Source organism: Trifolium pratense, linkage group LG2, assembly GCF_020283565.1.
Source record: "Trifolium pratense cultivar HEN17-A07 linkage group LG2, ARS_RC_1.1, whole genome shotgun sequence".
Lineage (NCBI taxonomy): Eukaryota > Viridiplantae > Streptophyta > Magnoliopsida > Fabales > Fabaceae > Trifolium > Trifolium pratense.
In genome coordinates this window covers 2,677,192-2,704,679 of record NC_060060.1, presented here as the reverse complement: position 1 = coordinate 2,704,679, position 27,488 = coordinate 2,677,192, and the positions used below count along the sequence as shown (strand labels likewise).

Genomic DNA, 27,488 nt, shown 5'->3' with positions numbered 1-27,488 from the left:
ATGCTTAACTCCACCCTCTCAAACCCCAACCGTTGTGCAAGGATCAAATCCTCCAAAACTCCCCAAAGCTCCGCAACAAAAGCGTTACAATATCCAATTCCTTTAACAAAACCACCTAACCATTCACCTTGATTTCCTCTAATAACACCACCACATTCAGCTCTTCTTCCTTCCTTACAAGCTCCATCAGTGTTGAGCTTCACATAATTATCCTTCGGAGGTTTCCATTTAATATAAGACAAAATTCTTTCATGCTGTCCCACTACTACCATATCGTGTGTAGCTCTCTTATAGTCATCTACAAGCCTTATTATATAAGACAAAATTCTGTACTCTTACCAGTCCTTACAAAATTAGTTTCTATTGATGTTGGTCTTTATAGTACGTAAAATATATGAAGTACATCAAAAGGTTTAAAATGAATATTTGCGATGATTAAAAAAAAAATTTTTTTGTCAAGTAGTTTAATGGCTAGAAAATTCACCTTAAAGGTAAATAAGTGGAGTGTCTGAAGTTCGAACACGAACTTCTGCACATATAGTGCTATGTCGCTACCAACTGAGTTAAACTCACGATAACTTAAAAAAAAAAAATTTACAAGAAATAAAACAAAATTAAGGAATATTTGCCGCACTAAAAACCTATTTAAACCCTTTTCTCAATAGCCTTCTTTTTACCGTTCGAGTAAAACCTATTTAAACCCATTTACCCACCGCCATGGAAGCTCGACGAAACCTTACGGCGGGAAAATGAACTACCTTTGTGCTTTGAATGCAGTACCTGGCCCGACCCGACCCACATTCATAAAGATACAATTTTTCCATCTCACAATCATATTACTGTAAATGTGCAATAACATATATGACTTACCATGGCCATGTTACCCGTATCCTCAATTTCCTCCAATCAACCTCCACATTCCGATCATCCCTCGACGCAACAAAACGTCTCCATGCACTCTCCATTACAACACCACCCATTCCAAATCAATCCATCTTCATCAACAACAACATTGTTTCATCCTACATTTTCCATGGCAATTTTGTTCAAGCACGTAAGGTGTTCGATGAAATGCCTCAAAGAACGCTTGTTTCTTATAATGCGCTTATTGGTTGTTATAGTCGACGTGGAGATTTAGTTGAAGCTTGGAGGTTGTTGAATCAGTTGAGGGTATGTGGGTTTCGTCCTAATCAGTATACGTTAACGGGTTTGCTTTGTTGTGAAAAGTTGGAGTTGTTTCAGGGGTTTCAGTTGTTTGGTTTGAGTGTTAAAAATGGTGTCTTTGATGCTGATGCTTTTGTGGGTAGTGCTTTGTTGGGATTTTTCGGGAGATATGGATGTTTGGATGAGGCTTTTTTTGTGTTTGATGATATGTCTTGTAAGAGTGTAGTGACTTGGAATACAATGTTCTCTTTGTTGTCTAGTAATGGTTTTGTCGAGGATACTAAGATTTTGTTCCATGAATTATTGGGGTTGGGGGTGTTGTTGTCTGACGGTTCTTTTGTGGCGCTTTTGTCGGGACTTGTTGGCTGTGAAGAGGATTTGAGTTATGGTGAACAGATTCATTGTTTGATGACTAAACTTGGGTTTGATTGTTATGTTACAGCGATTAATTCTCTTATTGGTGTTTATGTTAGGTGTAGAGCTTTGTGTTTTGCAGAGAGATTGTTTGAGCAGGTTCCTATTGAGAATGTTGTATCTTGGAATATGATCATTGATTCAATGGTGAAAAGTGGGAGGTCTCAAATGGCATTGGAGATGTTTTTGAATATGTTGAACAGGGGGTTGGTTCCGAGTCAGGCCACGTTTGTAGGTGTTATTGAGTCGTGTATTGGTTTGAGAAACTTGGTGTGTGGAGAATGTGTTCATGCTAAAGTAATAACGAGTGGTTTTGAATCTGATGTTATTGTTGGTACTGCATTGGTGAACTTCTATGCCAAATGTGAGAAATTGGTGTCTGCTCATAACTGTTTTGATCAGATAGAAGAGAAGAATGTGGTTTCTTGGAATGCTTTGATATTGGGTTACTCAAATGTTTCCTCTCCCACATCAGTTCAGTTATTACGAGAAATGTTACGATTGGAATGTTATCCTAATGAGTCTTCCTTTTCTGCTGTTCTTAAGTCAACATATGTATTAGACCTACATCAGCTCCACGGTTTGGTTATAAGAATGGGGTATGAGAATCATGAATATGTATTAAGCTCTCTTGTTTTGGCTTACAAAAGAAATGGTCTTATAAACGAAGCGCTTTCGTTTGTCCAGGAGTTTAATAATCCACTTCATGTAATCCCATCTAACATCATTGCTGGAATCTATAACAGAACTGGTCATTACGATGAAACAATGAAGTTGCTTTCTTTACTAGAAAGGCCTGATGTTGTATCTTGGAACATTGCCATTTCAGCCTGCGCTCGGAGCAATAACTATAATGAGGTTTTTGAGGTTTTCAAGCGTATGCATTCCGCACACATATGTCCAGACAAATACACATTTATGACTGTATTATCCGTGTGCACCAAACTTTGCAGTTTTGATTTGGGAAGTTCTCTTCATGGTCTGATTGTTAAGACTAATAGTTGTGACACATTTTTGGGCAATGTACTAATTGACATGTATGGAAAGTGTGGAAACATTGAAAATTCAGTGAAAGTTTTTGAAGAAATCACAGACAGAAACGTTATTACATGGACAGCTTTAATTTCTGCCCTCGGGCTTAATGGTTATGCTCACGCGGCAGTAAAAATATTCCACAACATGGTAGGGATGGGGTTTAAGCCTGACACATTAGCTCTTAGAGCAGTGCTTTCTTCTTGCAGATACGGTGGATTAGTGAGCGAAGGGATGAAAATTTTCAAGCAGATGGAAACTGTTTATGGGATTCGACCGGAACATGATCATTACCATTGCATAGTAGACCTGCTTGCTAAAAATGGACAAACACAGGAAGCTGAGGAAGTCATGGCAAGCATGCCTTTCCCTCCAAATGCCAATATATGGCGCAGCTTCCTTGAAGGCTACAATAGGCACAAAATTGCAGTTTGACTTGTACAGCAAAACTTAATAGTCAGTTGGCAATAATACATGAATCAGCAAGCTAAGGAAATTCGGTGAAGTCAAGGAACTCGTATGTTGAACACAATCTTGATAATGTTGTCAACATCACGGTAGTCAGAATCACGTTTTTAATTGTAAAAGACACAATTTTTTTATTTTGATTGCCCTCAGCGATTAAGAGTCCACACAGAATCGGATTATGGTGAAATCGGGTGGAATCACAGTGGTTAATCTTAGAATCATATAATCTGCAATTTCTGAGTAGCAGTTAATCAAAATAGTACTTTTGAAGTAGCTGCTCAACAATTGAAAGGGCATGCTGCCGCCGTAAGTAATATGTTCATCAATTGTCATTCTCAAATGTTTAGGAAGGAATAGTCTCTGTTTTATACTTGTCATATTTACTCTTTTAAATGGTTTGGTTCGGTTTTAATATGTTCTGTTTTGTGTGTTTTGAATCTTTGCTCTGCCATGTTGCATTTTGCTGTTTTGAATCCACAAACTATAGTGTATTTAAAGGAAAATAGTGTATCTCTAAATTGAAATTTTCACTTTAAATACACTATAGTTTGTTAGAGATTTTAACTATAGTAAACTATAGTTTGTTTAAAGGAACATAGTGAATTCACAAACCATTGAAAGTTCTGTTTTGAATCCATAATTTACTATCCATGTGTTTTGAATCTTTGCTGAAGTGAATATTGATATGAGACTTGTTTCTTTTTTGTGATTTTTAGACATGATATCTTTGGAGTTAGTCCACAACTAATATATATTTATTGACAGATGGACTCTCAACTGTTGGATGATGCAGTCCCTCCCACAGCAGCTGCAACAACTCATCATGGTTTGCCACCATCTGGGTATAGACGTCAGTCACATGTATGGATGCACTTTACTGAACAAGTTGGTACTCAGATGCAGGCCAAGTATAACCATTGTCCCTCCAAAATTAAATTCAAGGATGGTACAAGTACTATGGCAGCTCATGTGTTGGGATGTAAGCATAATCCTGATAGAGTAGCAAAAAAAAGGCAAAAAACATCTCCCACAACAATACCTGCAGAAGGGGAATTATGTGTTGTCTCTTCGCCTCATGTAAAATTTGACCAAGTTAAGTGTTGACTGGAGCTTGTGAAGATGTTTGTGGGAGCAGAGCTTCCTTTTCGGTTTGTGGAGAATGAATTTTTTATAAACTTTGTGAAAGTCTTGCAACCACGGTTTGATATCCCATCCTGCACTACTTTAAGGCGTGCTATTTGGTCACTTTACAATCCTGAATTTTTGTCAAATCACATACCATACGGGAAAGATCATTGCTAAGGAAGTTGAGACATGTTTAAATTCTTGGGAGCTGAATCAAGTATTTAGCATAACAGTAAATAATGCGTCGTCTAACGACGTAGCGGTTAGATTCATGAAAGATTGGATGAATGCAAATAACTGTTTGGTCTTAAAGGGAAATTATATTCATATGCGCTGCTGCGCACATGTTTTGAGTTTGATTGTAAAAGAAGGTTTAAAAGAAAACGATGATTCCATCACAAGAATACATGTTGCAGTCAAGTATGTAAAAGGATCTTGTGCAAGAATGTACAACTTCAAGAAAATTGTTGAAAGGGCAAATATTGCTTATAAAGGCATTGTATGTCTAGATGTAGAAGCCAGATGGAATTCTACATATTTGATGTTACAAGCAGCTATCAAGTATAAAACAGCTTTTGAATTTTTAAAAGCTTTCGATGCTAAGTATGCTAAAGAATTATCTCTTAATGGAGGCAAAGGTGTACCTGTTGAAGGGGATTGGAACTATGCTAGTACAGTGATGCCGTTTCTGAAGATATTTTATGATGCAACTATGCGTATTTCTGGCTCTGTATGTTACTAGTAACATCTATATGAAGGAGGTCTTTGCCCTTGGAAGGAAGATCCGAAGATATTGTGAGGATGATAATGAGAGCATAGCGTCGATGGCATTTAACATGAAGAGTAAATATGACAAGTATTGGGGCAGTTCTAATGGAGTAAACATGATTTTGTTGATTGCAGTTGTTCTAGACCCTAGGAGCAAATTGGGTTTTGTAAATCACTAACTTGGGTATTTTTTTTTTGGAAAAGAAACGGCTGATGAATTAAAGTCGAAACTGTTGTCTTCTTTAAAATCAATTTATCGAGAATATCAAGGCGTCGGGGAAGGATCTCAAGATATGGGAGAATCTCAGCCAGAGGAAGATGATGATGATATTCATGGGATGGGTTTCTATGTAAAAGCAACTGGGCGTAGAACCGATGCTAGGTCTGAGCTTGATAAATACCTCAGTGAAGACTGCGAACCTCATAGTACGTTTGTTGAGTTTGACATTCTAGATTGGTGGAAAGTCAACTCATCAAGATATCCCATCTTGGCAAATATTGTTTGGGAGGTGTTGGCCATTCCAGTGTCTACTGTAGCATCAGAGTCTGCTTTTAGTGCCGGAGGAAGGGTGTTGGATCCTCATCGTAGTCATCTCACACCTAAGATAGTGGAAGTGCTTGTTTGCACTCAGGATTGGTTGAGAGGATCTCCTTTGTCAAACTTACCTTGAAGAGTTAGAAACATTTGAGCAAGGTAAAAAACTCAAATTTTCCAAACTTATTTGACTCAGATCTTTTCCTTGATTTTTGGTTTGTGTGACTAAAGATGGACTGATAGCTGATTTATGTAGTATTATGCTCAATTCAGTGCTTTTTGCTTTCTTTTTTCAGTGAAATAATTTGTGGCGAAAGACATGTTTTGTTGTTAAAATTATACTTTCAATAGAAGTAAGTTTGACAAATAGTTTTATGGTTTGGTGTATGTTTGGATTGACGGTGAGAAATGTGAAGTCATAGTGAACAGAACATGAAGTTCTTTTGTGTATGTTATAATGTATTTTGATAGATATATTATAGTTTATTGCATAACAGAACATGAAGTTAATAAGTGTTTATCAATGTGGGTCTGGTTAAACTTCACTTACTTTCAAACATACCTCTGTTTCCAATGGTGAATATTCTGATGTACCATTTTCTTTCCAATGGTGAAGAAATAATGAAGTTTATTTCTTGTTTGCAGATATGATCTCTCAAACGGACCATGCGACAACATCTGCAAGCATTATTGATCTTGATGATGATTGAAATCATTTGTAAATTGGAGTTTAGTAACAAGTTTTAAATTTGTATGAGTTTGACATTGGTTCATATGGTAGCAGCTTATTTCAATTAGTTTCAAATTTGCAAAAAGAAAATATGGTAGCAGGTTAATATGTATGGATTTACATTGGTTCATATGTAGCAGGTTTTATATGTGTATGGATTTACATTAGTTTTTGTTTGCTTTTAACTATGTATGTGTTACATTGAGTTATTAAAGAAAACCAACTAAAACCAGTTGATTGAAAACAGTTCAGTTTAGTTCAATGCAAAATTAGGATTGTGCAGTTCGCTCCAATTAAAACCAGATAAGTTAAAAATGGTTCGGTCCGGTTTTTTTAATACAGAACCGGTTAACTGGTTAACTGAACCGTTCAGTTCAGTTCAGGTTAAACAATTGCGGTTCGGTTTGGTTTTTTTGAACTGTAAAAACAGTTTGGTTTAGTTTTTATGCAGTTTTGGTTTTAAACCAAACTTTTCCCACTCCTATTTATGCACTTTCATGTTCTTATAACTAGACATAACAGTCTTTGGCAAGGTTGTCAGAACCGGACCGGACCGGCCGGTCGGACCGGTCGGACCGTGAACCGGCCATGAAACCGGCTCGGTTATGATCGAAAACCGGACAGGAAACCAACCGGGAAAAAACCGTGGCGAACCGGGTTGAACCGGGTTGAACCGGCGAACCGGCCGGCCGGTCCAAACGATTTTGCAATTTTTTTTTTTTTTTTTTTTTAAAAACAAGGCAAAATCTTTTTCTTTTTTTTTTTTAAAAAAAAAAATCTGAAATAACGTAGGAATAGGAAAAGTTGTTTTTCATCTTTTTTCTCTTCTCTCATTAGTCATCACGTAAAAACGCTTAATTTTTTTTCTCTTCTCTCCTCCACCCTCTTCAACCTTGCCACAAACCCTTCCCCTTCCTCCTCTTGCTCCGGCGCCGGCGGTACTACTATTACCTTGAAGACTATAATGATTATTAGTTTTTAACTTTTTATGTCTAGATGAACATTATAATGATTATTACGTTGCATTTAGCTATGCATTTGGACACTAGTCTTTATGAACTTGATGAACATTTAGTTTTTGCTTTTTCACTTGGCACTTGGTTTTGGTAGTATGTTGTCAATTGATATTTTTTGAAAGCAGTATGTTGTCAATTGATGTTATGGTGCTATTTTGTGTTATTGAACTTAGTTTATTATATAATTTCTAATTTGGTTTGAATTATAAATTTTATTTTATTTTGACATTTGATATTTTATCTTTTTAATGTGTGAAATTATGAAATATTGAACAATTATTCATATTTTTTATTTATATATTAATTAAAATATATATTTAATTAAAAACGGTTCGACCCCGGTTGAACCCGGTCCGACCAATTGAACCTTGAACCGGTGAGCTTGCCGGTTCGATGACCGGTCCGGTTCTGACAACCTTGGTCTTTGGTATGATTATGAATTATTATGAGGACAGACAGTCACGTCTTATTAATGCGTCAAGTTTCTTGTTCCTTATTTGCTTTAAGTTTTACACATACTTGTTCAAATTGTATGAAACTTTACATATAAAAGTATCGTTACCAGTTTGTGATATTGAGATGCAAATATCGGTGCATTCTCTACATTGAAGGTCACTAAAATTATATTTTTTTCAATCTTATTTCAGTGTTTAACCTAGTGAGGAGCATCGATCTAATATAACTCCTGCTTGTTTGTTGATAGGGAACTGAGCATCTGCTGAGGTTCTGACATGCCTACCGGTCCTTTATGAGAAAACTTAGAAGTGTTACGTGTTTGTTTTCGCAGTGACAACCATTATCACGAGTTCATAAAGAAGCTTCAGAGAGTATCTTTAACCTTATCGTGCCTTCAACATCATATTACCACAACAACAAACATGTGCTTAGCTTATTACTCTAAAAGCTCAGAAGTTAGAACTCATTGTAATGCATATTTGAATGAAGTGTCGCAAATTGCAACGTGCAAATTCAGGACATGGGAAAATCAAAACATGAAATCTGACAAAAACTCAACATTTAGTAACACTGAATGCAACATCTTGTGGAGTAAAAATCCCAAACTTCCTGCTCCATGAAGACTCCTAGAACAAAGGCAGCAGATGAGGATATTTGCCAAAGAGTTTAAAGAAAACATGAGCGTGATGAAATCGAACAATGAACCATGTTATTTGGTAGTAAAACAATGCCAACAAACAAGTCAAAAGGCTGAGATTTTTGTTCGGCTGGTGTATTACATTTGTCGGAAAATACTGGCATGCTGAAGTCTGTGAAGATAGGGAAAGCTGAGTACATTTCCACCCAGATATTTCATCTTACACTTCATCTTGGTAAATATTTGTCAATAGTTTATAAAATTTGATTGAGGTGTAGTTGATTAAGAGTTTTTGTTTGTCATTTTACTGTAATAGGTTAAACTCATCACATGTATATATTGGAGTAAAATTTATTAGTTAAAGAGTGAATAAATATTTGAATGTATTTTTTTTTTAAACAAATATATTTGTTAATACTAATGACAGGAAGTGCACTGTCAAGCCGTCTATTTCCAACTCTAATTTTGATTTTATGTTCTTTTTTTTATTAGTTTGTGCTATAAGGTGATATCTCCAATGTAGGGTTTGACATAGTCACCATTTGAGAAGTGTTGAAGAATCTTGGATTTTATTCACTTTACTATGATTGGTTACTGCACAAACTCTTCTGGTAACATCAAGTTCCAATATCAACCTTGGTTTGTTGGCATTGGACTTCATTGCAATTGCCAAAATTTGTAACATTGTATCAACTTAGTCCCTTCATTATCAATGTTCTAAAATGATCCATGAAATTGCAAAATATTAATCAAATTCATCATTCTATTGATATTTACAGTAACTATAATGACATAGAGTTTATAATGTTAGGAATAATGTCAAAAAATGCATTGTTTTTGTAAAATATTGGACCATCAATTTTCATCTTTGTAGTAGTCGTTTAATTAGATTAGATAGAAACTTTCCATGGTCCCTTGTGGACTACAACAAAGATTTGATTTTCAACCTCACCACATATAGGGCGAGTAACTCTATTCATACATTTTCTTTGATGGTCATGGTAACTATCCTACTTAATTCAACTTGTCGATCTTCTAATCGACTCGCAGCTCTTGAGAAGTTATTACTATTTGCAAATGACAAGTTATCTTCCATCACATGGCGCAACCGTCTTTGCTTTATCCTTGATATACTTTGTGAAACTTCACCTATAGTAGGTCTTTTTTTAGGTGATTTGTGTAAGCATTTGTGTGCAATTTTAGCAAGTTGTCTTACTTCTACAACATTGCATTTTCCAACAAGTTGCTTGTCAAGTATCTCATCTATACCATCATGTTCCATTGCAGCCTTGAAGTAAAAGACAAATAAGAAAATCAGAATTAAGTCTTCAACCTGTGAAGTATCATAATTCAAGATGAAGAAAATCTTTGCAAGAGCATAATAGTAACTTACAAGGTTAATATATTCCATCAAATTTTGATGTGGATGGATGGCAGTGATGAGCTCAAAAAGTATGATACCAAAACTGTATATGTCACTCTTGGTTGTTAATTTGCTTGTCGAAATGTACGCCGGGTCCATGTAACCATATGTACCTTTAAGACCGGAATTTCGGCCATCGAATCTCTCTTCCTTTGAGAGGCCAAAATCAGCAACCTACTTAGGAAATTTTGAAGTTAATTGATATATTGGATCAAAGAAGATAATCAATGACATTAACTAAGGTGTGTGATAAAAGGAAATAACTAACATTACATGTAAACATATATGAAGCACTGAAACAGACACAAACACCGGACATAACACTCACACACCGACACCGGTGAGACTTTGAGAAAATGGAATGAATTAAATGAAACCATATGTGTCGGTATCAAACACTGTCATGTGTCGGACACTGGACACACCTTCAATTGGAAGTGTCCTGCTACAAATATTATGCATTTAGAAACAATTTTAAATCATTTGTCATTGATAAAATCTCCAAAACAATTCTTCTGAAACTCTCTCTGATAATGTTTTAATTCACAAATTTGTTTTGGATCACTCATTAAACGAGGGAAGGGTGAGATTGTTTGATTTAATATCATGTAAATTTAGGAAAATGAATCGGCTATCTGATTATAAAAAATAACTTGTACAAACGACATTACCTTAGCTCTCATAGAATCATCAAGCAATATGTTCGGAGACTTCAAATCGCGATGTATGACTGGTGGAACTGCCTGTTTCATGCACATTCATATTAGTCAACATATTTTCACATAGCACAAGAGAAAATGTATCAGGGAACATACATACTCCTTCATGAAGATACTCGATTCCATGTGAAATATCAACAGCAATTTGCAGCCTGTCATCCCAACTTAACTTCTTTTCTTCACCTAGAAATATCCACACATTATCGTCAATTGAGATCATTAATTTTAAAAAATTAAAATGAAAAAATCAGAACGAAAAACATCAGTGATTATGTGACTACTAAAGTAATGCAAAGTGATACGTGTCTGTCTATTTGATGACAATCATGCAACTCTCGACAAAAAAATGTCATAATAGAAGAGGGCCGACCAATATTTTAAAAACCACACTGAATCAGAAGGTTCAACTAGTTGAACCATGAACGGAGGGCACTGCCTACATTTCAGTTATTTGAGCACCCCGACTACAGTTCTGTCCTGGTTCAAGCAATTTAAAGTAGTTGAACCATGACACGGAGGTCTTGCCAGTTTGATTTCCAGTTCGGTTTTAAAACATTGGGAGAAACACCAACTCGGTGGGAACTGGGAAGGAATGATCTTTCTCTTACCATATAAAATACTTGCTAAACTTCCATTGCTCATGTACTGATAAACCAGTATGTGTTGTCCTTTATCTACACAATATCCAAGCAAATTCACAAGATTCCGGTGATGCAGTCTTCCTAGTAGAGAAACCTGGAACAACATCTTGTTAGTCATTATTTAGATTTATAGAGTAGTCATCCAGTTTCTCAAATTATAACTAATGTTACTAATTAGGAATTATTGTTGTGCAGAAAATAACAGTTTGTTAAAATTCCGCTATGCTACTGTGCTATAGCGCGTTTTAGCTGCTATTTAACAACACTTTGTACTACTATATAGCATATCATGGAACAATAGTGTTTTGTTCAAAATCTGCTACACTATAACTGCTATTTGACAATACTGATGAATTCTATCTTGCAAAATAGAGGGAATGATTGCCGCTGTGGGATTTCATGTCCAGTGATGATTATTATATTGCAAAATGAAAATACTAACTAATAATTTTAGGTTATTCAAAATGGTGATGTTCCAAAACAGTTTGAAGTAACTGGCACACTATACTATTTGTATCGACTGGATTTCCGAGTTTATTGACAGTAAACTCTTTGATATATAGGGTAATTAAAGCCAACATGGACAATCGCTACCTGCACGGTTTCTCTGAATATATTAGTTAGATTCAGGTCTAAAAACAAACCAACAAACATCAAGTATTTTAAGAACTCTGCACCTTTTAATGCCTTTAAAACTTAATCTGTACGAGTCTCTATGTGAAAAAATAAAGCAAAGAAGAATCATTCTCCAATACTATATAAATATATCTAAAGATTACAAGAACAAAAAAAACCTATGTCCTACTAACCAAGTATTACCAATAGTTATTTGCTAATACCTCGGTTTGGAATTCTCTCTCCCCTTGTTTGGAATTGTTTGCTAGCACCTTCACAGCTACCACCTCTCCGGTAGATACTGTGGCTTTATAAACTGTACCATATGATCCTTGTCCCAAGGTAGTCGTGAAATTTTGTGTGGCCTTTTGAAGTTCTCTGTACCATGTAAAGCGTCAGGTATACAGTTGCTAAAGTTAATGTCTACATTAATATGTTTATCTGTAATTATATGTCATACTTTCTCCTTTGTTTTCGATCTAAACTAATGCGAAAGCACATAAACGGTTTTATATTTAACATGTCTCCGTCAAGCCCTTTGAGTTAAGGGCCTATTTAGATTGACTTATTCGAACTTATTTACTGGCATCAACCTTTGTGAGACTGTTTGGAAGAGCTTATAGAAACAACTTTATGACACATTCATAGGTTGTTTTCAGCTTATTTTCACAACCTCTCCATGATAGCCTATGAAAACAACATATGGCGTATATGAAAACAATTTAACTTTATTTTGTCTTTTGTTATAAAAATAGCTTGTACATAACCACTTCCATAATAAGTGCTCATGCTATACGAGCTTCATTAATCTGTTTATCCAAACAGGACCTAGATTTAAACAATGCCCAGGTTTAATCTATCTTTTATATGGAAGAATACGAGCAAAAAGGATCAACCTTGTGCCCGTCAAGGCTTTGATACCACATTATGAACCAAATATTCAACAAGTTTCTTTTAAGTTATTATTATGCAAAAGTGCATGAATGGTTTTGAATCTAATAGTAAATAAAAGCCTACTGCGCAGGTGATCTGAATTATAAAGAAAATTCATTATAAATGGACTAATATAAACTACTAATTTCACAAATCAAATAATCAATATACTTTGATATCAATAATTGAAAGATCAATTTGGAAATAAGAAAGAATGATCTAACATCACGGTCAAGCGCGAAATATACATACTTGTACGAATACTTTAGAATGCCTGATGCTGAAGCAAACCGATCTTTGTTTTGATGATTCCACCAAGTGAAATGGGAATTTTTCTGTTGATTATCTGACCTTGATGTGCCTATGGAACTAGTGATGGATGCACTAAAGTCGGTACTTGCTTCAATTCCATTTGTTCGTATTGGGAGAGTTGTTAAACTAGGCTCACTAGCAGATCGAGTAAGATGAGAACGTTTCTTGCACCACCTTATGCCGAAAAATATGAGGCAAGAAATCAGAATTCCAAGGGCCAAACCAACAGAGACACCAATGATAACTAAATCAGTTTGACGAACCATTCTTCAAGTTTTCTTGATAATCAAACAATGAAATCATGTTGCAGCAGACTAATGCTACAGAACAGAGGCACACTGTCACAAAGTTAGCAAAATTTAATGTCAATTCAATACTTCATCCATAATATAAATGACATGAAATTGAACTTCAAGACACTATGTGATTCAATTTTAGTTTTTTTCCATCTAGTGCTTCTTTTAGGAGCTATGAAGCATTGACACAGACACAACTCACAAGATACTAACAAGTCGACACCATTAATAATTTGAGAAATCAACAACTCAAATGCAACATTCAACATCAACTTATTGATCAAATTTTATATTAATTAACTAGTGATTAACATCTCAAAAGGATGAACACTTCAAAACACTAAATACAAACCAAGTGGTTAATGAGCTCCCCCAAGACAAACCGTTTGGAAAAACCCGAGTTCGATTCCTAGGAGAAACAATTCTTGACCATACTTTATTTACCGTGCTGCCGAACTCCGGATTAACAGGGTCCCATTCCTCGGGGAATCGATTCCCCGAGGATTAACACACACAATAAAAAGCACTAAAAAACACACAGTTCAGCAACAAAACTCTACCCAAAACTAAACCAAATATTCCACAAAACTCAACAACCCACCAAGCCAAATCCATCAACATTCAACATCAATTTATTCTTAATAAAAGTTTATATTAATTAACTAATAATTAACATATAAAAAAGATGAACACTTCAAAACACTAAAAACAAAACAGAAACAACGAACACAAAATTCAGCAACAAAACTAGACAACCCACAAACTCAAATAAAAAAAAGTTCACAAAACAACAACAAAAGTAGCAAAAGTCACAAGCAAAAAACCTTAAACAAAAAACCCACATACCAAATCAGCAGAAAAACAAACCCATGTTGGAAAAATCATATTTTTCCAAATCCTGATTATGAATTTGTCACTTTTTTGAGTATTTCACCTTCTGGGTTGTTTTTTTTTTTTTAGGGTATATAAAATGGAAAAAAGCAATGACAAGGTTGATGAAGAAAAGAGAATGAATGTTGTTTTTGTTTTGAAACGAAAGAGAAAAAAAGTGGAAAGGGTCTGAGTTGGAGGCTTATTGGCAAATTGGCAAATAATAAAAAATATTTATATATGTGTAGTTGTTGTGTTGATCAATTGAAGTGAGAGTGGGGTTTAAGGTTTTTAAAAACTTGGCAAAAAAGGACAAAAAATTATATTGGAAATTTGTAGTCATTGTAATTTTATATCAATTTTTATTTTTGGTTGTTATTAAAAGAAAGTATTTTATTGAATTTTGTAATATAAATAGAATTTTTATATTACAAAATTTAATATAATTCATCCACTTGTTTAGTAAATATAAAATAAAAACCATACATCCGTTTATATATTGGGACGAAGCTAGTAATTTTTTATAATCTTAACAAATATTTTATAACATGAAATATGATTAAACGATAATATAAAATTTATTAGATTTATTATTTCCTTAATTATATTAAATTTAGATTTTCTTTTAATTTTGAGTACTGCAATGATTTTCATTTTTAGAAATTGTTATGGGTTGGGGCAATGCTCATTTTTATACTATGTCGAATTCCCTCTAGTCATCGGCATAGACTCATCATAGAGGCACATTCAAGGAGGACCATTAGATCATTCAAGATAGTTGGATCAAAAGTGTCAAATGATCTATTTGTATCTATTTAGAATAATAAGTTTATGTGACCTAAAAATCAGAATTCTTTCACTATAAAGTCTAACTCATGGCTTAGACCGAGATATATATTATTCTAACATTAAAATCTCACTTAACATTCAAGGATTTTTCTAATTAATTTTTGAATTGTTGGCACGTACACCCCAATTTTTTAGAGTTGTCGTCGACCCCTTATAAGTATTTGAAGCCAGAGATCTCCTGTCCAAAAATATCATAAATGTACTGCAACGATTTTGGCTCTGTTTTGTAAAAAAAAGTCGGTAGTTGATAAGTTAGCTTATAGCGGATGAACTTATAGTGAATAAACTAGCAGTTGAACTAGCTTATAAGTACGAAATGACCTAAAAACGCTATGTTTAGTTTTTAAGTAAGATGGTAGGGGCAAAATTGGAAGAAAAATGATAACTAATAAGATATAACCCCATAAGCTACTTGAAATAACGTTTGAAAAATAAGTTATAAGCTAATAAATAAACTATAAGTTCTTTTTAAAAAACTGTTTTCAAACAGAACTTTTTTTAACCAAATGAGCTTATAAGTTATAAGCTAACTTCTTCCTAGAACTTTTATCTTATGACAAACGCTAACGAATGCCCCTGGAGCACTTTTTAAGACCTTAAATAGTACTACTAAGTTTTTTATAGAAATGCTTAAAGTCAACACATTGAAAAATTTCTTTAAATTTACTCCGGGGACACTCGTTAGCAAGACCCTTATCTTGTGTGCATAGCCCCAAATTATTTAATATTTTCAAAATAAAAATGGTACGAAGTAGTAATTGACATAACATGTGATTGTTTTCTCTTTACACTTTTTTTTTTACAGTGTTTTCTCTTTAAACCTATAATTGATAATTGATATTTTGTGTATTGTATAATTGACACAATTGATATTTCATCGGATTATTGTGTCGCTATATGTTAATCAAACATATGATATGGTTTTAATTAAACAAAAAAATGAACCTTTCATCTTTTTTGGGTATAAACAATGAAACTTTCTATCTATTGTGGTACATATAATTTTCTGATGTTGTATATAACACCTGATGTGACACTCAAGATTAAAATGCATGAACTATATTCATTCTTTTATTATTTACTTTTTATTATATGGTAGGATCTTTGAAATAGCCAACTCAACAACAATGCTATATAAAGGATTTTTCTCTTTTTGAATGTGATTAGGTTTTGTGTCTCTCTTTTAGAAATGTCTTCTAGGTCCCTTGATTTTTTCTCACTTAGTGTTCCAGTTATGGAGGTCAATTTTGGGGAGTTTGACAGATCCATAGATCCATATAGCATGTAGTTTTGTACTTAGAATAAATATGATTGTTCAATTAAAATCGGACAATCCATCTAACCAAGAAAAATAAAATTCGGACAATTCAAATATAAAGCAGATTTATTATTTTCTTAACTGAATATGTGTTTTTTATTTATTAATATGTTAATCTGAATAAATCGAACCCATAGATGTCAAAGCATATATCACGTAGCTTACTAATTTTTGAGTTTGTAGAGCATCAAATATTTCATTTTTTATGAGCGTTAAACTACCTCTCAAATGAACGATTCTAATAATTGAATTGATTTTGTTTTTTAACAAGAGACTTATATATATTGTCAAAACTCTTCCGATAAAATATTTGTACCTTATAAATATTATATATTCCAATTTAAATAGAAAACAAAACCTAAAAATATTATGTAAAGTGAATTATATTCGTTAGCAATTACATGACAAACTGATAAAATAACTTAGGAAGATCGCGACCTTCCTCCCGCTCTCTCCGTTCCCTTTCTGTCTGGATATAGCTCCGGCTTTGGGTGGTGCCACGGTCGGTGACAACCTCTAACCTCCTTCTGGGCTGTCGTTGTTGTAGGCAGAGTTGCGCGAACAGAACACGGTTAGGGCCACGTTTGTGCGAATAGATCACCAACACGGTTGGTATCATGTTTAATTTCATGATCTTTCACTAGATCGGCCAGAATATGCAAAACAGTGCAAACTCATGCTTGACATTCATGGTTTCTGTTTGTTTTTTTGGACCGACAGAAGCCAAGGAACTATAAGCCTTGTTGGCTTTGTTGTTCATCTCTATGGGTACGTTTGTTAGAAGATTTCCGCGATCGGGACTCGTCAAGATTGATTTGGCCTGATAATGTTCGAAAGGCTAGGTATGTGGATACACCGTGTTGACGGTATTATCGTTTGTCACACTACGGGGTTCGATGGTTATTTGGCGACTCTCGTGTTTGTGGTGCTCATTTCCGTTGATCGACCATCTCTCAATCTGGCTTTCGAATGGTTCTGAGCTCTTTGGATGTTCAACAACATTGTTTCACCAGAGACTGGTATTTCAATATCCATATCATTATTCGGACTGTCTTGCTTGAAAAAACATAATTGATTGTTGCTTGTCGCAGGGAGTAGTGGGTCGTAGACCGTTTTCGTGTTGACAATCAGTTCATTCACCTCAAATTTTTAGGATTTCTATTCTATCTTTTCAAATTAACTAGAAGTTAGTATGTTTCATTATCCTACACACACTGAGTTAGGTCTATGTCCCCAAGTTTTTGTATATATTTCTTTATATATATATATATATATATATATATATATATAATAAAGAGATATAAGCAAAGAGTGAGTCGAAGTCTGCTTTGTCCATGATGTTTAGACACTTTTCGCCTTATTAAAAAAAAAGTTGATTAAAGTAACAAGATAAAATTTATTTTAGCAAAGCCGGTAAGACAGAAGTTATAGAACGGTTGTTATTGTATTGGATGTCTTTTTATGACTTTGTCCATTCCGCCTTTTTTAAGTTTTGTTTCTGCCTCCTACTGCCTGCGTTTGCATTTTATTAGTTTTGCTCTTTCTTTTCTTTTCTTTCTTCTCACAGCAACTTGTTTTACTTTTTAGTAGTTTAATGCAAAAATATACTAGTACTAGGAGTGAGTGGTAATACATAACTTGTGATTTTCGAACTCAAATTATTAATAAGTTTTAATTAAGAGGGAATCATTTGAGTTTTCAAATTTATTTATTGTTATTGTTCTAAATTTATTATTCATCAACTATTCTACTTTTTAAGAATTCTACTTTTTTAAGATGATTTTATAGTTTTAATGTAAATTCAATGTATCATAAATAATAATTTAATAAATATAATAAATTTCTTAGTATATGTGAAACAATAGAATTTTACTTATTAATAAGGTTGAGGGAAGTACATGCTAATATATCTATAAGTGACCAAGATCCGAGTTGTGGGTCAAAGCCACATACTCGAATTTTGGGATAGAAACTATTAGATGGAAACGGTTAGATGGAAACTGTTTCCATCTCGAAGGCATAAAATGAGAAAAGGTAAGGCCTGAAATCAAGTTACTGATTTTATCAATTAAATATTCAGACTTTGGTCACAACACATCGTCGGTAAAGTCCATGTTTTATATTGACTATCCATTAATGAACAATAAAATGTTGAGGAGTATGGGAGAAAAAAATGAGTCAATACTCTAGGACTACAATAAGGTAAACGCCAGATTTCCACCAAAAACTTTAAGACATTAGGTTCATGTGTCATCTCTCATAAATCTAACATTTTTTTCATTCATAGTCGATGTGAGACTTAACCACTCACACTTGAAATCAGCAATTCCCTGCTAAATCTGAGTTCTTACATCCTATAGTTGATCAAATACAAGAATCCACTCCTGCTATGCAACTAAGCCGAACTACGACTCTGATACCACTTATTGTGAAGTCTAGGAGAGCTGAGAAGAAACAATGGGCCATCTGTTCCATAAGCACAAGAGAGGAAAACACCACATCTCCATCCAAAATCTTAAAGCATTAGGTTCATAAGTCACCTATATATCTTATAAATGATCCCAACTAATTATTGAGTTTGTTTATCTATATATATAAATCTTAGATAGTTGTCCAATTGTCTATCTAAACCCTAATCCACAAATCAATCAAAACCTTTCATTTAGCCACATCACTTACATCCATTTAATGTGTGGTACTAATTATAATTATAATAATAATAATAATTATTATTATTATTATTGTTTTGGGTTTTTATCCATTTTAATTTTTTTAAATTTTATTATTTTGTGTATTTTATTGTTTTTTTTTCAAAATAGTTAATGTTCAAAATTTGTCTATTCTTTGTGTATATAAGAAGTTGGTCGATTGTTAGGACTACTTCCTAATGTTAGTAAAAAAAAAAACTAATGGTTGGTATGCACCGCATGATTTTTATCATATTCGATTTTGAGTATGAGTTAAGTTGGTTTATCGTTGCTCCAATGAGTTTCAAATTAATATAAATGACAAATTCAATAATAAAGTAGTTTATCCAACTCATAATCATGCCTTATTCAACGTCAATTGTTTTTCATGGTCAATTATATGTTGTCATTTCCAAAGTTATTTTAAAGAATGAGTTAAAGATATTGCTAACCAATGTTAACGAAGAAAATACCAAAGTAACTTCAAATGTGATGTATAAATAAATAAGTTTTTTAAATGTATAAACACATATTTAACATCTATATCACATTTAGATAACTTTTATTGTTACTATTATTTTGATAATACCAATTATTTCAATTGGAAATTACTACTTATACAAATAATTTTTTGACATTATAATATAAAATAGAGCATAAGACCCGTGCATCGCACGGGTAAGCGTCTAGTTTGTATAAGAAAATTGTCTAGTTTATGTTAGGTTAATACAAGCATGTAGTGTATTGTTAAGTAGTTGAAATTGACCATAAATAACGAGTCAATGAATTATTATGTTCGTTTTATTATAACCTTGTAATAAAAGTCAAGAAAAGACTAAATATGTTTTTTTTTAGAGTATATACTACAAAAGATGCTTGCAATTTAGCACTTTCATTTTTTCTTCAAAAACGCGTACCTTTTTTTACACATTTATAAATGAGTTTTCTCAAATGCTTGAGCATTATATTGCAAAGATTTCTAATTTCTAATTTCTAACAAACAATACAAAACAAGCCTTGTTGCGTGGGCTTACCCTATTTCCTTGTCTTGAATATATAGCAAAGATCACTTTCTATGTACGTAGTTTTATCTACATTTTTATAGAAATGGTCACAATTTAAAGGGTTATATAGTTCTTGCTTTGAGTAAAGGACTATATGTTCTTTTAAAAGGTTATTCCAATGTTTCAAAAACTAAATAAGAGATTGAACCACGTGTCACATTTACGACTCATAGTTTAATTGATTTAACCGGTTTAATCACAATTGAATTGGACAATAAATAAATAAGTAGATATAGTTCCTTTAGGTATAGTAACAATTTTTATGTTGGATTAGTTCGTGCAAAACTTTGTGTTGACTTTAATTGAAGTAGGGGCTTTGCCGTACCAAAAAAAAAACGAAGGATGTTGAAGTCGTCCACAAGTCCTAATTCAAATTTTCGAAATTATTAGGTTGAACATCATGACCGAAATTTGAATCTTGACTCTTCTACTTGTTATGTGTGAATTTATAATGACTTTGTCATTTCGTCTATCTACTAAAAAAGATCTTGAAGTTGAAACCATTAGAAAAAAAAAAGAGAAGAAAAAAGTCGAAACAAAAAACAAAGGATGTTCAAGTCCAAAAATAAATAAATTGGAAGAACACTAATTGATGTTAAAATTATAAGCTCAAGTGCTATTCACTCTCTCTCAGTTGAATTTGAATCTATTCTTCCCTCCCTCGCTGTTAAGTCTATAAGGTTATATTCGGAATTTCAGTTGTGCAATTTGGTATTATAAACAACAAGTGGTTAGGTTCAATTGCATAATGAGCTTCAGTTAAGGTTTAATCGATTAGTGTACTGAGTAACAAGATTTTTGGTAAGGACGTACACTTGCTATTAATTAACAATGAGATATGTATCCAAAAAAAAAACAATTAATTAGATAAATTAGAGAGGAGAAAATTTTATTATTTAATTGATTTTGATTCATTTATTTAAGCTTTATTATTTTCTTGAATTTGATCCGGTTTATAAGACAAAATTCTTCCTCATCATCACACATGTTTGATTGACTTGGGCCACTTGGCTAAGGTGCACACAAAGTCTTGGCTCATGTTTAATATCATTTGACTTGAAGCCAATTAAGAATATGAAGTTTGAAATATAGAACCAGAAGAAACAACTAGGCAAGTAGGAAAATTTCTCATCCCACTGCCCACTTTCTCACCACACTCCTGGAAATTCCATTTTTGCCCTTGGTCAAAAAATTCGGAACGCGTTTTCCGAATTTTTTTAGTTCAAATTTGGAAAAAATTCGGAAAACACATTTCGAAGTTGTTTTTAAAGGCAAAAAAAATTCGGAAAACGCATTCCGAATTTTTTGATCAAGGGTAAAAATTGAATTTTCAGGGGTGTAGTGAGAAAGTGGGTAGGTGGGATGAGAAATTTTCGGCAAGTAGCTAATTATTTTCAATAATAGATAAATGTGTTATTTTGCTATCTATAAATTAATATGACTCCTATTTATCTTTATTCCACTTCAAATTTCAGTTAACTTCTCTATCTATTTGCTTGGAATTTTCCAAGAGAGTTTAGTATAGATCACAATGCATATACCTTGCGTGTTCAATTTTCTCTTTTGTGTGGTGAGCATTCTATGCATCAACTTGTTATGTTCTGAAAGTTTTCATATGAACAAGTGTGTGGAGACGGAGAGGCGAGCTCTTTTCAAGTTTAAAGATGCTCTCATTCAAGGAACTTTGGATGTAACTCAAAATTCATTTTCATTCAACTTTAGTTCAGATTGGATTCCACCTTTCCAACTAGATACACTATATGCATCATCATACACATTTGCTCCTAAATTTCCACTATGTCTCATATACAGAAGACTTTCTGGAAAACGAAGTGTATGAAATTGGCTCTTTCAATGATATGGAAATATTGTCATTGAAAGGATCAAATACAGAATATGGAAACATTCTTGGATTGATGGCAACCATTGATCTTTCTTGTAACCAATTAATCGGAGAGATACCTCAAACTCTAACAAAACTCGTCGCATTAGTTGGTTTAAACCTTTCTGTCCAAACTACTTTCATGTGTATTGTTGATTAAATCCTCATTGTACTTTCATGTGTTTTGTTCTTCATTTTGTTTTCAAATTATGCAGAGGAAATATTTTTATGTTCATTAAATAAAGGGTACAAGTCATTAAAAATCAACATAAAAGATAGCTCTGCATCGACAACATGTATTTGTGAAGGATGTTAAAGAAGTCACCAAAGAGAGGAATCAAACCAAATAACTAACAAAAGAACAACCAAGAAAACTAACCGGACCACTGATTATCAAACATGTTTTCAAATTATTGAGAACTCAAAGCGGAAACAAACAATGATTCAAGGCAGAACAAATCACGCTTTTAATACCAGGTTAAAATAGGGAGTTGAGTCTAACTTAACTATATAAAATCGGCTCGTAAGCTCAGCGGATCTTAGAGACGCTCTAATATCATGTTAAAGTGAAAGCGAATAGTATTCCGATATCAATTGCATAACTTGTGAAAATAAGGGTTACAAAGAGAATAAAAATATAACTTGCTATTTTTTAAAAGTTTAAAATATATCATATATTAAAGACCTTAAATACAATTAGTTTAATAATTTAACTATTTAATCTTTAATTCTTAATTTATTATTATTATTATTGTTATTGTTATTTGATTTTCACGTACCAAAATTAGCTTTATTATTATTATTAGTTTTTTTTTTTTTAAGTTGTTTAGTCATATGGTTAGAACTTACTTCTTAAAGAGGATAAACGGATAACTTTGGTTTCAAACCCTAGCTTCAGACGAGCTTATAGATTATTTTTAATAATTTATAATTTGTTTTGATAAGTTAATATTAGCTTGTAACTTATTATTTTTCTTCTAATTTTATTCATGTCATCTTACTTGAAAGAAATCAAATATTAATTTTTTTTAATGTCATTTCATATTGATAACCCAGTTGATCAGTCGCTAATTTTATCTATTCTATCTATACTATATATACTATCTATACCATATATATATATAAAGAGAATACATGAGTTTTGGTATGAACTTTTCATAATATCAACGATGCCCTTATTTTTTTTAGTAGCAACAAAAATCTTTTATTAACCCGGGTTCGATTCCTAGGTGGAACAATTTCTTGGCCAGACTTTACTTACCTCACGGCCGAACTCTTGACTACTAGAGGCCCATTCCCCTAGGAACCAAAAGGTTATAAACAAAAAAAATTATTAACAAACTCACAATAACATAAGACACATTTTTTTTAGCAGCAAAATTTTTTTATTAACAAACTCACCATAATATAAGACATTTTTTTTATTGTACATAAGTTAGACACAAGCAGACGCGGAACGCGCTTGCCTGACCCGCTGGTCACTATAAAAAAAGTCGTTAATTTCATCAAATACTACAGATTTAATTCGTTCACTTATCCTATATAAGTTACTCTTTCAGTTTCTTTTTAAGTGTCGCATTTGACCAGTGCACTCATGTCAATGCGCAACTTTGATCACTAATATCTTAAACTATCTATTATAAGAAATTATGAATCTTTTTATATTTTGAAAATATTCGTAAAGACAAATCTAACAATATCTTATTTGATAGGAGACAAGCAAATGAGGCCGTTCATGCTCTTGCGAGGGTAGTCACATCTTTCGCTAGCTCTAATATTTTCATTGATGTACCGACATGTATCAACCATATATATTACTATGAATGAAATGCTACAAGTATCTTTAAGTAAAAAAAAATTATGATCAAGGAAATTATGTGAATATTGCATAATGGTAAAAAAGGACACCTAAAAAAACAGAGGGAGCTTATCCGACAAAATCTAACTTATTAATGCTTCCCCAAAAAATAATCTAACTTATTATGTATCCGATAGCTTATCAATTAAGAGTCATGCATAACAAATGTAGTGTCTCTTAGGTCTTAAAATATAGTATTTTAAGAGGATTGATTTTACCATAAAAAAATGGATAGTGGTACAACTTATTATCCGTTTACTTTTCATTCAAGTGTAATTATCATATTCATATTTCTGAATATAATACAAAGTTCGACAACAATTATAATCTAGACAAAATTACACTACAAGTCCTTTATCTTATTTTTTTGTAACATTTTGGTCCTTTATATTTTTTTTGTAACAATTTGGTCCTTTATCTTTTTTTTTTGTAACACTTTGGTCCTTATCTTATTTATTTATAAAAAATAAAGGACCAAAGTGTTACAAATAAAAAAAGATAAAGGACCAAACTGTTACAAAAAAAGGGACTAAAGTGTTACAAATAAAAAAAATAAAGGACTAAAGTGTTACAAATAAAAGATAAAGGACCAAAGTGTTACATAAAAAAGGATAGAGGATCAAAGTGTTACAAAAAAATAAGATAAAGGACCTGTAGTATAATTTTGCCTATAATCTATCTGGATTATGTTCACAAAGTCTATTTATTTCTAGTATTATTCTGACAAGAAAAATATTTAAATGGACACAACTATTTAAATATATCTCACACTCACAGTAATTTATCAATCATTTAATTATATTAAAAATACACATTTACTTATAAAAAAAATGAAAATTACACATTTTTCACTTTTAAACTTTTTCAAATATACAGTATACAAGCTTAGTGTTATGAAATATAAGTAACGGTAATAATATATAAGTATAGAGGAGAGAAGAAGAGATAAAGAATAGAGATTGTATTATTCTCATCAATGTGTGTGTTTACATGACAATACAAGTCCTATTTATAGGACAATATAATGGGCCAGTGGAATGGGCCAATGTTTAATGGACATCTACCAAATTATTCATAACACTCCCCCTTGGATGTCCATCGAGGATATGCCTCGTTAAAACCTTACTAGAGAAAACCCATTGGGAAAAAAATCATAGTGAAGGAAAAAGAGTACATCATCCTTTGTGTGTGAACTGCCTCATTAAAAACCTTACCAGGAAAAACCCAGTGGGACAAAACCATGGTTAAGGGAAAAAGAGTGCAGAACATATTTATATCTCCCCCTCATAAAGACAATTATATATGAGACGAAGAAAATCAAATAATCTTATGTAGTTGTAGTAGTTGCTAAAAAATTTTACTTAAAGCTGACTTTGTAGAAAGACATGTCTTATCTTATTTATCATATAATCTTCTCCAAATATGTAGTTTGTGCGACATTATCTTCATGTTGAATCGTTGCAAGAACCCTTTAGAAGAAAACTCACAAATTCTTGTATCTGATGAATCACACACTTCAACCAAATCACATTCTTGATTTATCTTCTACGGTGCTCAACTTTCCTCACCATTTTAGCTAAATATTGGATGAAATGGTTGACCATGTAAGAACTACTTCTTACATACAAACCCATTCGGACAGTAATCCGAATTTTATTATTACTAATCAATTACTACTAATTATGTACCAATTTGTTTTTACTAATTTACTAATTTTCTAAAGATTAATTAATTGTTGCGCACTGTGAACGTAAATATTTTTTACACATGCATAATGTGTTGTCACATTATTTCATGAACCTTACGCATCATATATTCTTAAATACTATATATATATATATATATATATATATATATATATATATATATATATATATATATATATGGGTTTTCTAACTTAGACCCTAGTTAGCAAGGTCTAAGTTAGCAAGGTGCACCTTTTGAGTTGGACCAAAATACCCATTCTTTTAATTTTTGAAAGAATAGAGCAACAGGGGCATTTCTGTAATTTTACATAAAAAAAAAAATAACAACACGCGCCCCACCTTCTTAAACAATTAATAGACGTGGATCCAGTGTCGCGCGCGTACGGAAGGACCATGGTTACAGACCGTTGATTTCCATCAGACAGCCAAGATGTGATCTCATTAAGACTGTCTGATCAATCCGACAGCCCAGATCATCCTGATCTATCAGATCATCCTGTCTGCGACACACTAGATTATAAGCTGGAGAGAGAAAATTTTGCTTTTGAAAAAGGCAGCCACGTGTCAGGCTATTATTGGGTCTGCGTGATTTTTTTCATTTTATACTTTAAACTCGATTATTTCGTCGTAAATTAATTTTTTATTTTTTATTTTTTATACCAAAATTCATAATTTTTTTTTCTCTACAAATAGAGACTTGGTTCGTTTGATTTGGACACCGAAAAAAAAAACGCAATTTTTCACTACTTTAAACTCGATTATTTCGTCGTAAATTAATTTTTTATTTTTTATTTTTTATACCAAAATTCATAATTTTTTTTTCCTACAAATAGAGACTTGGTTCGTTTGATTTGGACACCAAAATCCTTCTGAAACCATTTATATGGTAGAATGGTTTCAGAGAGTTGTAATCTGAAACCATTTTGCTGGTAAAATGGTTTCAGTAAGTTGATTACTAGTTATTTGCTTCTGAAACCATTTAGCTTGTAGAATGGTTGCACATAGTTGTATTCTGAAACCATTTTACTGGTAGAATGGTTTCAGTGAGTAATTTATTAATTGTGTTTGCTTCTGAAACCATTTATATGGTAGAATGGTTTCAGAGAGTTGTAATCTGAAACCATTTTGCTGGTAGAATGGTTTCAGTAAGTTGATTACTAGTTATTTGCTTCTGAAACCATTTAGCTTGTAGAATGGTTGCACATAGTTGTATTCTGAAACCATTTTACTGGTAGAATGGTTTCAGTGAGTAATTTATTAATTGTGTTTGCTTCTGAAACCATTTATATGGTAGAATGGTTTCAGAGAGTTGTAATCTGAAACCATTTTGCTGGTAGAATGGTTTCAGTAAGTTGATTATTAGTTATTTGCTTCTGAAACCATTTAGCTTGTAGAATGGTTGCACATAGTTGTATTCTGAAACCATTTTACTGGTAGAATGGTTTCAGTGAGTAATTTATTAATTGTGTTTGCTTCTGAAACCATTATCTGGTACAATGGTTTCAGAGAGTTGTAATCTGAAACCATTTTGCTGGTAGAATGGTTTCAGTAAGTTGATTATTAGTTATTTGCTTCTGAAACCATTTAGCTTGTAGAATGGTTGCACATAGTTGTATTCTGAAACCATTTTACTGGTAGAATGGTTTCAGTGAGTAATTTATTAATTGTGTTTGCTTCTGAAACCATTTATCTGGTAGAATGGTTTCAGAGAGTTGTAATCTGAAACCATTTTCCTGGTAAAATGGTTTCAGTAAGTTGATTATTAGTTATTTGCTTCTGAAACCATTTAGCTTGTAGAATGGTTGCACATAGTTGTATTCTGAAACCATTTTACTGGTAGAATGGTTTCAGTGAGTAATTTATTAATTGTGTTTGCTTCTGAAACCATTTATCTGGTAGAATGGTTTCAGAGAGTTGTAATCTGAAACCATTTTCCTGGTAAAATGGTTTCAGTAAGTTGATTATTAGTT

At 32.7% G+C, this 27,488-nt stretch overlaps 2 protein-coding genes across 3 annotated transcripts; one reads left to right on the top strand and one right to left on the bottom strand.

The window, feature by feature from the left end:
• The first annotated feature begins 318 nt into the window (after positions 1-318).
• On the top strand, positions 319-6,528 carry LOC123910140 (pentatricopeptide repeat-containing protein At3g58590). The gene is made up of 3 exons (XM_045961193.1): positions 319-3,384; positions 3,844-5,665; positions 6,152-6,528. Exon 1 carries the CDS (start codon positions 862-864, stop codon positions 3,043-3,045), a length of 2,184 nt encoding a protein of 727 aa, XP_045817149.1. The 5' UTR covers positions 319-861; the 3' UTR covers positions 3,046-3,384; positions 3,844-5,665; positions 6,152-6,528.
• A 2,651-nt stretch (positions 6,529-9,179) lies between these two features.
• On the bottom strand, positions 9,180-14,416 carry LOC123909582 (calcium/calmodulin-regulated receptor-like kinase 2). Of its 2 annotated transcripts, none has more exons than XM_045960449.1 (8): positions 14,131-14,416; positions 12,929-13,326; positions 11,968-12,121; positions 11,096-11,222; positions 10,588-10,670; positions 10,440-10,511; positions 9,739-9,942; positions 9,180-9,633 (listed from the first exon to the last, which is right to left on the bottom strand). In XM_045960449.1, the coding sequence occupies exons 2-8, from the start codon at positions 13,252-13,254 to the stop codon at positions 9,322-9,324; spliced, it is 1,278 nt and encodes a 425-aa protein (XP_045816405.1). In that variant the 5' UTR covers positions 13,255-13,326; positions 14,131-14,416; the 3' UTR covers positions 9,180-9,321. The 2 variants fall into 2 exon arrangements, with proteins under 2 accessions (XP_045816405.1, XP_045816406.1); XM_045960450.1 differs by having other exon boundaries at positions 12,929-13,308; positions 14,131-14,376.
• Positions 14,417-27,488: the final 13,072 nt, after the last annotated feature.

Excerpts from the sequence above, each read along its gene's own strand:
- LOC123910140 (XM_045961193.1), top strand. The coding sequence starts at position 862 with ATGACTTACCATGGCCATGTTACCCGTATCCTCAATTTCCTCCAATCA.
- LOC123909582 (XM_045960449.1), bottom strand. The coding sequence starts at position 13,254 with ATGGTTCGTCAAACTGATTTAGTTATCATTGGTGTCTCTGTTGGTTTG. Across the intron at positions 10,671-11,095 it reads TTTAGCAAGTATTTTATATG|GTGAAGAAAAGAAGTTAAGT; the intron begins GTAAGAGAAAGA and ends GGATATTTCTAG. Across the intron at positions 10,512-10,587 it reads TCGAGTATCTTCATGAAGGA|GCAGTTCCACCAGTCATACA; the intron begins GTATGTATGTTC and ends TGCATGAAACAG.